At 44.5% G+C, this 14,671-nt stretch overlaps 1 protein-coding gene across 1 annotated transcript in view; it reads left to right on the top strand.

The window, feature by feature from the left end:
- LOC129115421 (AMSH-like protease) overlaps positions 1-14,065 on the top strand; it is a 16,415-nt gene extending 2,350 nt beyond the window's left edge. The window contains exons 2-12 of the mRNA XM_054626930.1: positions 3,248-3,459; positions 6,466-6,683; positions 6,777-6,852; positions 8,229-8,324; positions 8,576-8,791; positions 8,877-9,027; positions 9,571-9,695; positions 9,772-9,909; positions 12,598-12,710; positions 12,797-12,896; positions 13,934-14,065. Coding sequence (XP_054482905.1) covers positions 3,271-3,459; positions 6,466-6,683; positions 6,777-6,852; positions 8,229-8,324; positions 8,576-8,791; positions 8,877-9,027; positions 9,571-9,695; positions 9,772-9,909; positions 12,598-12,710; positions 12,797-12,896; positions 13,934-13,990 — 1,479 coding nt within the window. The 5' untranslated portion in view covers positions 3,248-3,270 and the 3' untranslated portion in view covers positions 13,991-14,065. The remainder of the gene's footprint in view (positions 1-3,247; positions 3,460-6,465; positions 6,684-6,776; positions 6,853-8,228; positions 8,325-8,575; positions 8,792-8,876; positions 9,028-9,570; positions 9,696-9,771; positions 9,910-12,597; positions 12,711-12,796; positions 12,897-13,933) is intronic.
- Positions 14,066-14,671: the final 606 nt, after the last annotated feature.

The following is a 14,671-nucleotide window of genomic DNA, read 5'->3' on the forward strand; positions in this document are numbered from 1 at the left end:
CTCAGTTAAAAGAACTACAAATGTCTTCTTCTCTTGTTTGTGGAGGACGTTTACCTGTCATCAGTTATCTGTTTTTAAATCTAAAGACCGTCAATGAAAGCCTGAAACTCTTCATCGTCCTCTCTCTTTGAATGACTCTTCCTCTTCCTCTCTCTTTAAATGACTCTTCATCTTCCTCTCTCTTTAAATGACTCTTCATCTTCCTCTCTTTAAATGACTCTTCCTCTTCTCTCTCTTTGAATGACTCTTCATCTTCCTCTCTCTTTAAATGACTCTTCCTCTTCCTCTCTCTTTGAATGACTCTTCATCTTCCTCTCTCTTTGAATGACTCTTCATCTTCCTCTCTCTTTAAATGACTCTTCCTCTCTCTTTAAATGACTCTTCCTCTTCCTCTCTCTTTGAATGACTCTTCATCTTCCTCTCTCTTTAAATGACTCTTCATCTTCCTCTCTCTTTAAATGACTCTTCCTCTTCCTCTCTCTTTAAATGACTCTTCCTCTTCCTCTCTCTTTAAATGACTCTTCATCTTCTCTCTTTAAATGACTCTTCATCTTCCTCTCTCTTTAAATGACTCTTCATCTTCTCTTCTCTTTAAATGACTCTTCATCTTCCTCTCTCTTTAAATGACTCTTCATCTTCCTCTCTCTTTAAATGACTCTTCCTCTTTCCTCTCTCTTTAAATGACTCTTCCTCTTCCTCTCTTTAAATGACTCTTCCTCTTCCTCTCTCTTTAAATGACTCTTCCTCTTCCTCTCTCTTTAAATGATGACTCTTCCTCTCTTCTCTTTAAATGACTCTTCATCTTCCTCTCTCTTTAAATGACTCTTCATCTTCCTCTCTCTTTAAATGACTCTTCATCTTCTCTCTCTTTAAATGACTCTTCCTCTTCCTCTCTCTTTAAATGACTCTTCATCTTCCTCTCTCTTTAAATGACTCTTCCTCTTCTCTCTCTTTAAATGACTCTTCATCTTCCTCTCTCTTTAAATGACTCTTCTTTAAATCTTCCTCTCTCTTTAAATGACTCTTCATCTTCCTCTCTCTTTAAATGACTCTTCATCTTCCTCTCTCTTTAAATGACTCTTCCTCTTCCTCTCTCTTTAAATGACTCTTCCTCTTCCTCTCTCTTTAAATGACTCTTCCTCTTCCTCTCTCTTTAAATGACTCTTCTCTTCCTCTCTCTTTAAATGACTCTTCATCTTCTGCTCTCTTTAAATGACTCTTCATCTTCCTCTGCTGCTCTTTAAATGACTCTTCATCTTCCTCTCTCTCTTTGAATGACTCTTCCTCTTCCTCTCTTTAAATGACTCTTCCTCTTCCTCTCTCTTTAAATGACTCTTCATCTTCCTCTCTCTTTAAATGACTCTTCATCTTCCTCTCTCTTTAAATGACTCTTCATCTTCCTCTTTAAATGACTCTTCCTCTTCCTCTCTCTTTAAATGACTCTTCATCTTCCTCTCTCTTTAAATGACTCTTCTTTAAATGACTCTTCCTCTCTCTTTAAATGACTCTTCTTCTCTTTAAATGACTCTTCATCTTCCTCTCTCTTTAAATGACTCTTCCTCTTCCTCTCTTTAAATGACTCTTCCTCTTCCTCTCTCTTTAAATGACTCTTCCTCTTCCTCTGCTCTCTTTAAATGACTCTTCCTCTTCTCTCTCTCTTTAAATGACTCTTCCTCTTCCTCTCTCTTTAAATGACTCTTCCTCTCTCTTTAAATGACTCTTCCTCTCTCTTTAAATGACTCTTCCTCTTCCTCTCTCTTTAAATGACTCTTCCTCTTCCTCTTCCTCTCTCTTTAAATGACTCTTCCTCTCTCTTTAAATGACTCTTCATCTTCCTCTCTCTTTAAATGACTCTTCCTCTTCCTCTCTTTAAATGACTCTTCCTCTTCCTCTCTCTTTAAATGACTCTTCCTCTTCCTCTGCTGCTCTTTAAATGACTCTTCCTCTCTCTTTAAATGACTCTTCATCTTCCTCTCTCTTTAAATGACTCTTCCTCTTCCTCTCTCTTTAAATGACTCTTCATCTTCTCTCTCTTTAAATGACTCTTCCTCTTCCTCTCTCTCTTCCTTGCTGCTCTTTAAATGACTCTTCCTCTCTCTTTAAATGACTCTTCATCTTCCTCTCTCTTTAAATGACTCTTCCTCTTTCTTTGAATGACTCTTCCTCTCTCTTTAAATGACTCTTCCTCTTCCTCTCTCTTTAAATGACTCTTCCTCTTCCTCTCTCTTTAAATGACTCTTCCTCTCTCTTTAAATGACTCTTCATCTTCCTCTGTCTTTAAATGACTCTTCCTCTTCCTCTCTCTTTAAATGACTCTTCATCTTCCTCTCTCTTTAAATGACCCTTCATCTTCCTCTGCTGCTCTTTAAATGACTCTTCCTCTCTCTTTAAATGACTCTCTTCTCTCTCTTTAAATGACTCTTCCTCTTCCTCTCTCTTTAAATGACTCTTCCTCTTCCTCTCTCTTTAAATGACTCTTCCTCTTCCTCTCTCTTTAAATGACTCTTCCTCTCTCTTTAAATGACTCTTCATCTTCCTTCTCTCTTTAAATGACTCTTCCTCTTCCTCTCTCTTTAAATGACTCTTCCTCTTTCCTCTCTCTTTAAATGACTCTTCCTCTTCTCTCTCTTTAAATGACTTCATCTTCCTCTCTCTTTGAATGACTCTTCTCTCTCTCTTTAAATGACTCTTCCTCTTCCTCTCTCTTTAAATGACTCTTCATCTTCCTCTCTCTTTAAATGACTCTTCCTCTTTCATCTTTCCTCTGCTCTTTAAATGACTCTTTCTTTAAATGACTCTTCCTCTCTCTTTGAATGACTCTTCCTCTTCTTTGAATGACTCTTCCTCTTCCTCTCTCTTTAAATGACTCTTCCTCTTCCTCTCTCTTTAAATGACTCTTCATCACACACAGAGGCCTCTCTCTTCTAGCCGTTGCCATGGCGACGTCCTCCGGGCAGAGCTGCTCGTTGGCTGCGTTGGGTTTTAGTTGCTAGTCGTTGGAACGCGGAGAGGAGTGAGAGGTCCTCTCCTCTTTGTCTCCTCTTCTTCTTCTCTCCTCTTCTTCTTCTCTCGTTTAAAGTGACTCACTGGACGTAACAGGTTGCCGTGGTAACCGTGGACTGACTGTTAGCATTAGCCACATGCTAGCTGTTCCTCACAGGAAGTTCTTAAAGGAACATTTCAACCAAATCTGTCTTTAAAGACTCAAACTGCCTGTTGACGTTCTGTGTGTCTGTCTCCTCTGCAGTGAAGCATCATGGGAGATGACAGATGGACGAGCCGGCCGTGGGCCAATCAGAGCCTGTGACACAGACACACACACTCACACACACACTCACACACACACTCACACACACACTCACACACACACACACACTCACACTCACACACACACACACTCACACTCACACACTCACACACGCTCACACCATGGAACAAGGGTTCAGCTTAAATACGCTGGTGAGTGTAGTTTTTATGTCTGTGTGTGTGTGTGTGTGTGTGTGTGTGTGTGTGTGTGTGTGTGTGTGTGTGTGTGTGTCTGTGTGTGTGTGTGTGTGTGTGTGTGTGTGTGTGTGTGTGTGTGTGTGTGTGTGTGTGTGTGTGTGTGTGTGTGTGTGTGTGTGTCTGTGTGTGTGTGTGTGTGTCTGTGTGTGTGTGTGTGTGTGTGTGTGTGTGTGTGTGTGTGTGTGTGTGTGTGTGATCACACTTAATGCTGCAGATAAACGGAGATGTGGGACTGCAGACGTAATAATCTTGAATATTTCTGCTTCATTAATAATTATGATGAAAACATTTTCAAAATAAAACCCACGACGACATAAACCAGAACCTTTACTAATACTACTGAAGCTAATGCTAACGCTGCTGTTACCACTATCACTGCTACTTATTACATTTACTTATGCTAGTACTACCACTGTTACTACTACTACTACTGCTTATGCTAGTACTACCACTGTTACTACTACTACTACTGCTTATGCTCGTACTACCACTGTTACTACTACTACTACTTACTACTACTACTACTACTACTACTACTACTACTACTACTACTGCTTACTAGTACTACCACTGTTACTACTACTACTACTGCTACTACTACTACTACTACTACTACTACTGCTTATGCTAGTACTACACTTGAATTTCCCCCATGGGGATCAATAAAGGAATATAATAATTACTACTACTACTACTGCTTATGCTAGTACTACCACTGTTACTACTACTACTACTGCTTATGCTAGTACTACCACTGTTACTACTACTACTACTACTGCTTATGCTAGTACTACCACTGTTACTACTACTACTACTACTGCTTATGCTAGTACTACCACTGTTACTACTACTACTACTACTACTGCTTATGCTAGTACTACCACTGTTACTACTACTACTACTGCTTATGCTAGTACTACCACTGTTACTACCACTGTTACTACTACTGCTTATGCTAGTACTACCACTGTTACTACTACTACTACTACTGCTTATGCTAGTACTACCACTGTTACTACTACTACTACTGCTTATGCTAGTACTACCACTGTTACTACCACTGTTACTACTACTGCTTATGCTAGTACTACCACTGTTACTACTACTACTACTACTGCTTATGCTCGTACTACCACTGTTACTACTACTACTACTACTACTACTGCTGCTTATGCTAGTACTACCACTGTTACTACTACTACTACTGCTACTACTACTACTGCTTATGCTAGTACTACACTTGAATTTCCCCCATGGGGATCAATAAAGGAATATAATAATTACTACTACTACTACTGCTTATGCTAGTACTACCACTGTTACTACTACTACTACTACTGCTTATGCTAGTACTACCACTGTTACTACTACTACTACTACTACTACTGCTTATGCTAGTACTACCACTGTTACTACTACTACTACTGCTTATGCTAGTACTACCACTGTTACTACTACTACTACTACTGCTTATGCTAGTACTACCACTGTTACTACTACTACTACTACTACTGCTTATGCTAGTACTACCACTGTTACTACTACTACTACTACTGCTTATGCTAGTACTACCACTGTTACTACTACTACTACTACTACTGCTTATGCTAGTACTACCACTGTTACTACTACTACTACTACTGCTTATGCTAGTACTACTGCGTTACTACTACTACTACTACTACTACTGCTGTTTATGCTAGTACTACCACTGTTACTACTACTACTACTGCTTATGCTAGTACTACCACTGTTACTACCACTGTTACTACTACTGCTTATGCTAGTACTACCACTGTTACTACTACTACTACTACTGCTTATGCTAGTACTACCACTGTTACTACTACTACTACTGCTTATGCTAGTACTACCACTGTTACTACCACTGTTACTACTACTGCTTATGCTAGTACTACCACTGTTACTACTACTACTACTGCTTATGCTAGTACTACCACTGTTACTACTACTACTACTACTGCTTATGCTAGTACTACCACTGTTACTACTACTACTACTACTACTACTACTACTAGTACTACCACTGCTTATGCTTAGTACTACCACTGTTACTACTACTACTACTGCTTATGCTAGTACTACCACTGTTACTACTACTACTGCTTATGCTAGTACTACCACTGTTACTACTACTACTACTACCGCAACTATTGTTGCTAATGCTACTACTACTGCTAATGCTAGTATTACTACTACTTCTACTACTACTTCTAATGCTACTTGTAGTACTCCTGCTACTACTACCAGTATTACTACTCCAACTATTACTGTTACTGCTAGTACTACTGTTATTTATCTGTTACTACTACTATTACTACTAATGCTACCCTCCAATCAGTATGTCTAATCCTCCTCCATTGTCTCCTCCTCTCATTAATCCTTTCATAAGTATTAATATGTTTGTTATTATGTAGTACTGGGTTGTACTTTGTGTAGTATTTCGTGTGTCTTCCCTCCTGAATAGAGAACACAGTGAACAGAGGAGTGTTTATCCTCCTCTCATGTTAATGAGCTGTGTAACAAGTGCTGCATTCAGGCTCCCAGTGGGGACGGTAAATCTCAGTTTCCTGCCTGAGAGCACAGCTCAGCTGACAGATGTTGATGTGATGTTTGATGAGGTGTTCACTGTCTTTAATATCATGACACTTTATTACTTCAGAGGACTAAACATGAAACTGTCTTTGACTTGTAAAATTAATTAAATATATCTTCATAATATATATAATATATAGAGATATTTTTCTACACTTCTATCGACTCTTGCAGTACTTTTTGTTGCTTTTTATAGTTTTTTTTCTCTTGAGCCACCTTCTATTCCTTCTACGTGAAAACTTCTCTACAACAAACCTGATAGTGAATCTGACACCGCTAATGCTACTACTACTAATGCTACTACTACTAATGCTACTTCTACTAATGGTACTACCACTAATGCAGAAGAAGCTGGCGGCTGAGCCGGACTACACGGACGTGTCGCTGACGGCGGCGGAGCGAGTGCGAGCGCTGGGGAAGATGGGATGCAGCGTTGAGATCAACGAGGACGTCGAGCCGAGGCGCTACTTCCGCTCCGGCGTGGAGATGGAGCGCATGGCGGCGGTTTACCTGGAGGAGGGCAGCCTGGAGAACGCCTACGTCCTCTACACCAAGTTCATCACGTGAGGCCTGCGACACGCCGTCGCCATGACGACGGCTTCATCTTTTTGTTTTATTTATTGTTGTGTTATTTATTTAAGGGCACATGTGTTCAGTCTGTTCGTAGAGAAGCTGCCCGCTCACAGAGACTATCAGCACTGCAGCCTTCCAGAGAAGCAGCTCATCATGAAGGTCAATATCTCCTCCATCAATAATACAGTTATTGATTACTGGTCATGAGGAGATGTATCGTGTTAAAAACACAAAGTACTAGTTAAAGCTGTCATTACCCCAGACCTCTACATCTAGACCCCAGACCTCTACATCTAGACCCCAGACCTCTACATCTAGTCCCCAGACCTCTACATCTAGTCCCCAGACCTCTACATCTAGACCCCAGACCTCTACATCTAGACCCCAGACCTCTACATCTAGACCCCAGACCTCTACATCTAGTCCCCAGACCTCTACATCTAGTACCCAGACCTCTACATCTAGTACCCAGACCTCTACATCTAGTCCCCAGACCTCTACATCCCCAGACCTCTACAGCTAGACCCCAGACCCTACAGACCATCTAGTACCCAGACCTCTACATCTAGTCCCCAGACCTCTACATCTAGACCCCAGACCTCTACATCTAGACCTCCATCTAGACCCCAGACCTCTACATCTAGACCCCAGACCTCTACATCTAGTACCCAGACCTCTACATCTAGTCCCCAGACCTCTACATCTAGACCCCAGACCTCTACATCTAGACCCCAGACCTCTACATCTAGTCCCCAGACCTCTACATCTAGACCCCAGACCTCTACATCTAGACCCCAGACCTCTACATCTACCCCAGACCTCTACATCTAGTCCCCAGACCTCTACTCTAGACCCCAGACCTCTACATCTAGACCCCAGACCTCTACATCTAGACCCCAGACCTCTACATCTAGTCCCCAGACCTCTACATCTAGACCCCAGACCTCTACATCTAGACCCCAGACCTCTACATCTAGACCCCAGACCTCTACATCTAGACCCCAGACCTCTACATCTAGTCCCCAGACCTCTACATCTAGTCCCCAGACCTCTACATCTAGACCCCAGACCTCTACATCTAGTCCCCAGACCTCTACATCTAGACCCCAGACCTCTACATCTAGACCCCAGACCTCTACATCTAGACCCCAGACCTCTACATCTAGACCCCAGACCTCTACAGCTAGACCCCAGACCTCTACATCTAGACCCCAGACCTCTACATCTAGTACCCAGACTCTACATCTAGACCCCAGACCTCTACATCTAGACCCCAGACCTCTGTCTAGACCCCAGACCTCTACATCTAGACCCCAGACCTCTACATCTAGACCCCAGACCTCTACAGCTAGTAGTACATCTAGACCCCAGTACATCTAGACCCCAGACCTCTACATCTAGTCCCCAGACCTCCACATCTGGTTTTCACTGTGTGAAGGTACATTTCCTTGCTGTCTAGTAGCAGTACTAATGCTCATATTATTATTATTAGTAGTAGTAGTCGTAGTATTTATGTTCCCTCTTTGTGTCTATAGAAACTTCAGGAAGTGGCGTTTCCTCGTAAAGACGAGTTGAAGAAACGTCTTCAGGAGAAATACAGCAGGGAACACACAGAGTACCTCAGAGCCCAGGTGTGGTGTGTGTGGTGTGTGTGTGTGTGTGTGTGTGTGTGTGTGTGTGTGTGTGTGTGTGTGTGTGTGTGTGTGTGTGTGTGTGTGTGTGTGTGTGTTTGTGTGTGTGGGGGGGGGGTGTGTGTCGTCCAATCACATTGCACCATGTATTTGCAGTTTGAACCTGTTAATCAGATCAAATGACGGTTTGTTTGACCGGCTCTGTCTCAGAGGAACAGTCACTGAACGTTTTTCTTGTGACTTCCTGTCAGGCGGCTGCGGCGACGGCGGCGGTTTGTGGCCAGCAGCTGCAGCGTCTCTCCCTATTGGGCGAAGACAGGAGGCGCTGCCTGTTATTGGAGGAGGAGCGTCAGCGTGTCGCCGCCCTGCGACGCATGCAGATCGAATCAGAGCAGTTTCGCTACTTCGAGGACCAGCTGAGGCGTCAGGACCTGGCCAATAGGAGAGGAGAGGAGGAGGGGCCAAAGGTGACCGATTAGGAAACACTGTAGTACTAACACTTAGTATCAGTACTACTTGTAGTATATGTGTACTGACATGTTCGTCCTTCAGGTGGAGACCAAAGTGCCTGAGGTGACGGACGGCTCCTGTTTGTCTCGGCAGCCAATCAGAGATGGCGTACGATCCCAGGGGGCGGATCCTAACAGGAACAGGTCGCTAGCACCGGTCAGCCAACCAGCTGCCACGCTGGCTGGAGTACACAGTTAGTACACACACACACACACACACACACACACAGAAATGTACCTGACAACCAGAGCCTTTGTGTTTAAATCATAGACTGTGTATAAGAAGTGGACGTAGTCATCGTCACGTCCCTCATTGGTTTGTGGACATTTTGAAGCAATTTCACTGTCGCCAACTTGGAGTGATGTAGAGACGCCGTATCGTCTCTGGTGTCGACCTGTCAATCAGTGTGTAGCCCCGCCCTAAAGCATCCCCTGCTTTATGGTCTGTTTGACTCTAAATGGAGCATCATTTACTAAATGAACATCATGCTGTATTGAAGAAGACTTGAAACTAGAGATTGAGACCATAAACTCATGTTTACAATGTTTACTGAGGGAATAAATCAAGAGAGAAGTAGAGTCATTTTCTCATAGACTTCTATACAACCAGAGGAGTCGCCCCCTGGTGGACAGCAGAGAGAATGCAGCTTTAACACATGAGGCTTTGACTTCACTTCTCTCCAAGTCTTACGGTTCGTATATGAAGGTTTGTGTTTGTTTGTTTGTTTTGTGTGCAGCTCAGAGGGTGGAGGGTTTGAGGCGGGTGGTGATTCCCAGAGATCTGACGTATCGTTTCCTCCTGCTGGCTGAATCCAACACAGCCAGAGGGATAGAGACCTGTGGAGTCCTCTGTGGACGACTGGTGAGACCGTTAACTCTTTACAGGTGATCCATCTCACCTGAGCTGCTCACTAACCGTCCTGACCGTCTCCCCTCAGACGCACAACGAGTTCATGCTGACTCACGTCGTCATCCCCAAACAGTCCGCTGGTCCGGATTACTGCGACATGGAGAACGTGGAGGAACTCTTCAGTTTCCAGGACCAACATAGCCTGCTGACCCTCGGCTGGATACACGTAAGACTCCCAGTTAAACACGCTAAATACACGCTAAACACATGTTATTCACGCGCTAAATACACGCTAAACACATGTTAAACACACGTTAAACACGTGTTTAAAAGACGTTAAAAAGATGTTAAACACGCTAAAGACACGTTAAACATATTAAAGACACTTTAACACTTGTTAAACACGCGCTTAACACACACTCAACAAGTTAAACACACACTTAACACACACTCAACAAGTTAAACACACACTTAACACACACTCAACAAGTTAAACACGCTAAAGACGTGTTTAAAAGACGTTAAAAAGATGTTAAACAAGTTGAACAGACGCTATACTTAAACACATGCTAAAGACACGTTAGACACACGCTTAACAAGTTAAACACATGCTAAAGACACGTTAGACACACGCTAAACAAGTTAAACACATGCTAAAGTCCCATTAGACACACGCTAAACAAGTTAAACACATGCTAAAGTCACATTGGAGACACGCTAAACACATGTTAAACACACGTTTAACACACAATCTGAATACACACTCAACACACACTACTCACAGAAACACATTATTGAGCTCTAGAGATCAACCCTGACCTTCAGAAACAGCAGATGACTAAACAGTCTCCACTCAAAAACCACAACTTTTTAAATAAGGGAGTTGAGCTCGTTTGTAAACAACTCGTCTTGCCTTCATTCTGGGGACTTTCCTTATATTTATTATCCTGGCTGTCATTTCATTTAAACCTTAAAAGGTCAATAAGGTAAATTATTTGTTCAACATATTGTGTTGTTGTCCAGCGGATGTTTTGAGTCCTCACAGTGATATCAACCGGAGACATGTAACATAAACAGTGTGGGGTCCTCACAACGTCACTAAACCACCCGGGATATTAATCAGGGACACGTAACATATCTGAATAAACCGCTCCACCTGTGTGGGCGGTCAGCTGTCGGTCCCCATAGCGTCGTGTAAACCAGTAATCACACACGGACAAAAATGACCTCCGTTGTACGTTTTCAACCGCTTCATTTGCATGATCAAAAATCTCCATGGCAACAGTGCCTGTGGTCGAGCAACAGATGAGAGGGGGGACAGAGATAGGAACTCACAGAAAGAGGTCTCACTCTGCAGCTCTGTGCTGTGTCCCCACAACGTCAGAGACAGGTCTGTGTCCCCACAACGTCAGAGACAGGTCTGTGTCCCCACAACGTCAGGTCTGTGTCCCCACAAGTCAGAAACAGGTCTGTGTCCCCACAATGTCAAAGACAGGTCTGTGTCCCCACAACGTCAGAGACAGGTCTGTGTCCCCACAATGTCAAAGACAGGTCTGTGTCCCCACAATGTCAGAAACAGGTCTGTGTCCCCAGGTCTGTGTCCCCACAACGTCAGAGACAGGTCTGTGTCCCCACAACGTCAAAACAGGTCTGTGTCCCCACAACGTCAAAGACAGGTCTGTGTCCACAACGTCAGAGACAGGTCTGTGTCCCCACAAGTCAAGAGACAGGTCTGTGTCCCCACAATGTCAAAGACAGGTCTGTGTCCCCACAATGTCAGAGACAGGTCTGTGTCCCCACAACGTCAGTCAGTCAGGTCTGTGTCCCCACAATGTCAAAGACAGGTCTGTGTCCCCACAACAAGTCAGGTCTGTGTCCCCACAACGTCAGAGACAGGTCTGTGTCCCCACAATGTCAAAGACAGGTCTGTGTCCCCACAATGTCAGAGACAGGTCTGTGTCCCCACAACGTCAGAAACAGGTCTGTGTCCCCACAATGTCAGACAGTCAGGTCCCCACAACGCCAGAAACTCTGTGTCCCCACAACGTCAGAAGACAGGTCTGTGTCCCCACAATGTCAGAGACAGGTCTGTGTCCCCACAACGTCAGTCAGTCAGGTCTGTGTCCCCACAATGTCAAAGACAGGTCTGTGTCCCCACAACGTCAGAGACAGGTCTGTGTCCCCACAATGTCAGAGACAGGTCTGTGTCCCCACAACGTCAGTCAGTCAGGTCTGTGTCCCCACAATGTCAAAGACAGGTCTGTGTCCCCACAATGTCAAAGACAGGTCTGTGTCCCCACAATGTCAGAGACAGGTCTGTGTCCCCACAACGTCAGTTAGTCAGGTCTGTGTCCCCACAACGTCAGAGACAGGTCTGTGTCCCCACAATGTCAAAGACAGGTCTGTGTCCCCACAATGTCAGTCAGTCAGGTCTGTGTCCCCACAATGTCAAAGACAGGTCTGTGTCCCCACAACGTCAGAGACAGGTCTGTGTCCCCACAATGTCAAAGACAGGTCTGTGTCCCCACAACAGGTCTGTGTCCCCACAGTCAGTCAGGTCTGTGTCCCCACAATGTCAGAGACAGGTCTGTGTCCCCACAATGTCAAAGACAGGTCTGTGTCCCCACAATGTCAGAGACAGGTCTGTGTCCCCACAATGTCAGAGACAGGTCTGTGTCCCCACAATGTCAGTTAGTCAGGTCTGTGTCCCCACAATGTCAGTTAGTCAGGTCTGTGTAGTCAGGTCTGTGTCCCCACAATGTCAGTTAGTCAGGTCTGTGTCCCCACAATGTCAAAGACAGGTCTGTGTCCCCACAATGTCAGTCAGTCAGGTCTGTGTCCCCACAATGTCAAAGACAGGTCTGTGTCCCCAGACAGGTGTTGTTCGGTGACCTTTGACCTCTGACCCTTTCAGACTCATCCCACTCAGACGGCCTTCCTCTCCAGCGTCGACCTTCACACTCACTGTTCTTATCAGCTGATGCTGCCGGAAGCCGTCGCCATCGTGTGTGCTCCCAAACACAACGAGTAGGTCTCACACACACACACACACACACATTGATCACTGATTAATATGTATTAGGAGGACTTTCTCATTGAACCCCCCCCCTCAGTACCGGTGTGTTCAGGTTAACGGGTCCCGGGATGTCGGAGGTTTCTGTCTGCAGACTGAAAGGTTTCCATCCTCACTCCAAGGAGCCTCCTCTCTTCAGTGTGAGAACCCTCTTCTGTGATTGGACCAAAGACATGACACTCTACAGACCCTGACCAATCAGAGCCCTCCGTCTGTGACCACTGCTCCGCCACACGCTCATTTTAGTCTCTGAACGCCCCACGCTCATTTTAGTCTCTGAACGCCCCACGCTCATTTAGTCTCTCTGAACGCCCCACGCTCATTTTAGTCTCTGAACGCCCCCCCACGCCCCACGCTCATTTTAGTCTCTCTGAACGCCCCATGCTCTTTAGTCTCTGAACGCCCCCACGCTCATTTTAGTCTCTGAACGCCCCACGCTCATTTTAGTCTCTGAACGCCACACGCTCTTTTAATCTCTGAACGCCCCACGCTCATTTCAGTCTCTGAACGCCCACGCTCATTTTAGTCTCTGACGCCCCACGTCTCACACGCTCATTTTAGTCTCTGAACGCCCCACGCTCATTTTAGTCTCTGAACGCCCCACGCTCATTTTAGTCTCTGAACGCCCCATGCTCTTTTAGTCTCTGAACGCCACACGCTCTTTTAATCTCTGAACGCCCCACGCTCATTTCAGTCTCTGAACGCCCCACGCTCATTTCAGTCTCTGAACGCCCCACGCTCATTTCAGTCTCTGAACGCCCCACGCTCATTTTAGTCTCTGAACGCCCCCATGCTCTTTTAGTCTCTGAACGCCACACGCTCACGCTCATTTTAGTCTCTGAACGCCCCACGCTCATTTTAGTCTCTGAACGCCCCATGCTCTTTTAGTCTCTGAACGCCACACGCTCTTTTAATCTCTTCTTTTTAGTCTCTGAACGCCACACACTCATTTCAGTCTCTGAACGCCCCACGCTCTTTTTAGTCTCTGAACGCTCATTTCAGTCTCTGAACGCCCCACGCTCATTTTAGTTTCTGAACGCCCCACGCTCTTTTTAGTCTCTGAACGCCCCTCCGAATGTTGTACTGTTCCTTTAAAGATGTAAATGAGGTGACTCATGCAGGTAAACCTTTTCTGATTCCCCCTCTCTCTCCCTCTGTGTGTCTCTCGCCCTCCCAGGTGTGTAAACATGTGGTTCTGAGGGACTCAAAGATCAGCCTGCTGGACCTCAGGTGACAGACAGGAGGCGCCGTCCGACTGTTTACTGCTGGATGCCTTTAATCTGTGAAGAGGAAACTGTGAACACGTGTGTGTGTGTGTGTGTGTGTGTGTGTGTGTGTGTGTGTGTGTGTGTGTGTGTGTGTGTGTGTGTGTGTGTGTGTGTGTGTGAGAGAGTGTGAGTGTGCGTGTGAGTGTGTGTGTGTGTGTGTGTGTGTGTGTGTGTGTGTGTGTGTGTGAACTTTTTGAAGGAATTGTTTTATCAAAGTCATTGTTCATTTTTTTATTTGAGTTATAAAATGTTTGATTTGCTTTAAATCAGCTGTAAATAGATATAAATCTCTATTTTTGCTGTTTATGGTTCAGTTTCTGCTGCAGTGAAACGTCTGAAGTGTTTAATGAAGAACAAACAAGAGAACCAACAACATGAGAAGTCAGAGACTCTCCTTCATTAAAACGACTCTCTCCTTCATTGTCTCCTTCATTAAAACAACGACTTTCCTTCATTTGAAAAAATGTTTGATTTCTTCATTAAAACAACGACTCTCTCCTTAAAAAGATATAAAACAACGACTTCTCCTTCACTAAAACGACTCTCTCCTTCATTAAAACAACGACTCTCTCCTTCATAAAAAACGACTCTCTCCTTCATTAAAACAACGACTCTCTCCTTCATTAAAACGACTCTCTCCTTCATTA

The sequence above is a fragment of the Anoplopoma fimbria genome, unplaced genomic scaffold (assembly GCF_027596085.1).
Source record: "Anoplopoma fimbria isolate UVic2021 breed Golden Eagle Sablefish unplaced genomic scaffold, Afim_UVic_2022 Un_contig_7479_pilon_pilon, whole genome shotgun sequence".
Lineage (NCBI taxonomy): Eukaryota > Metazoa > Chordata > Actinopteri > Perciformes > Anoplopomatidae > Anoplopoma > Anoplopoma fimbria.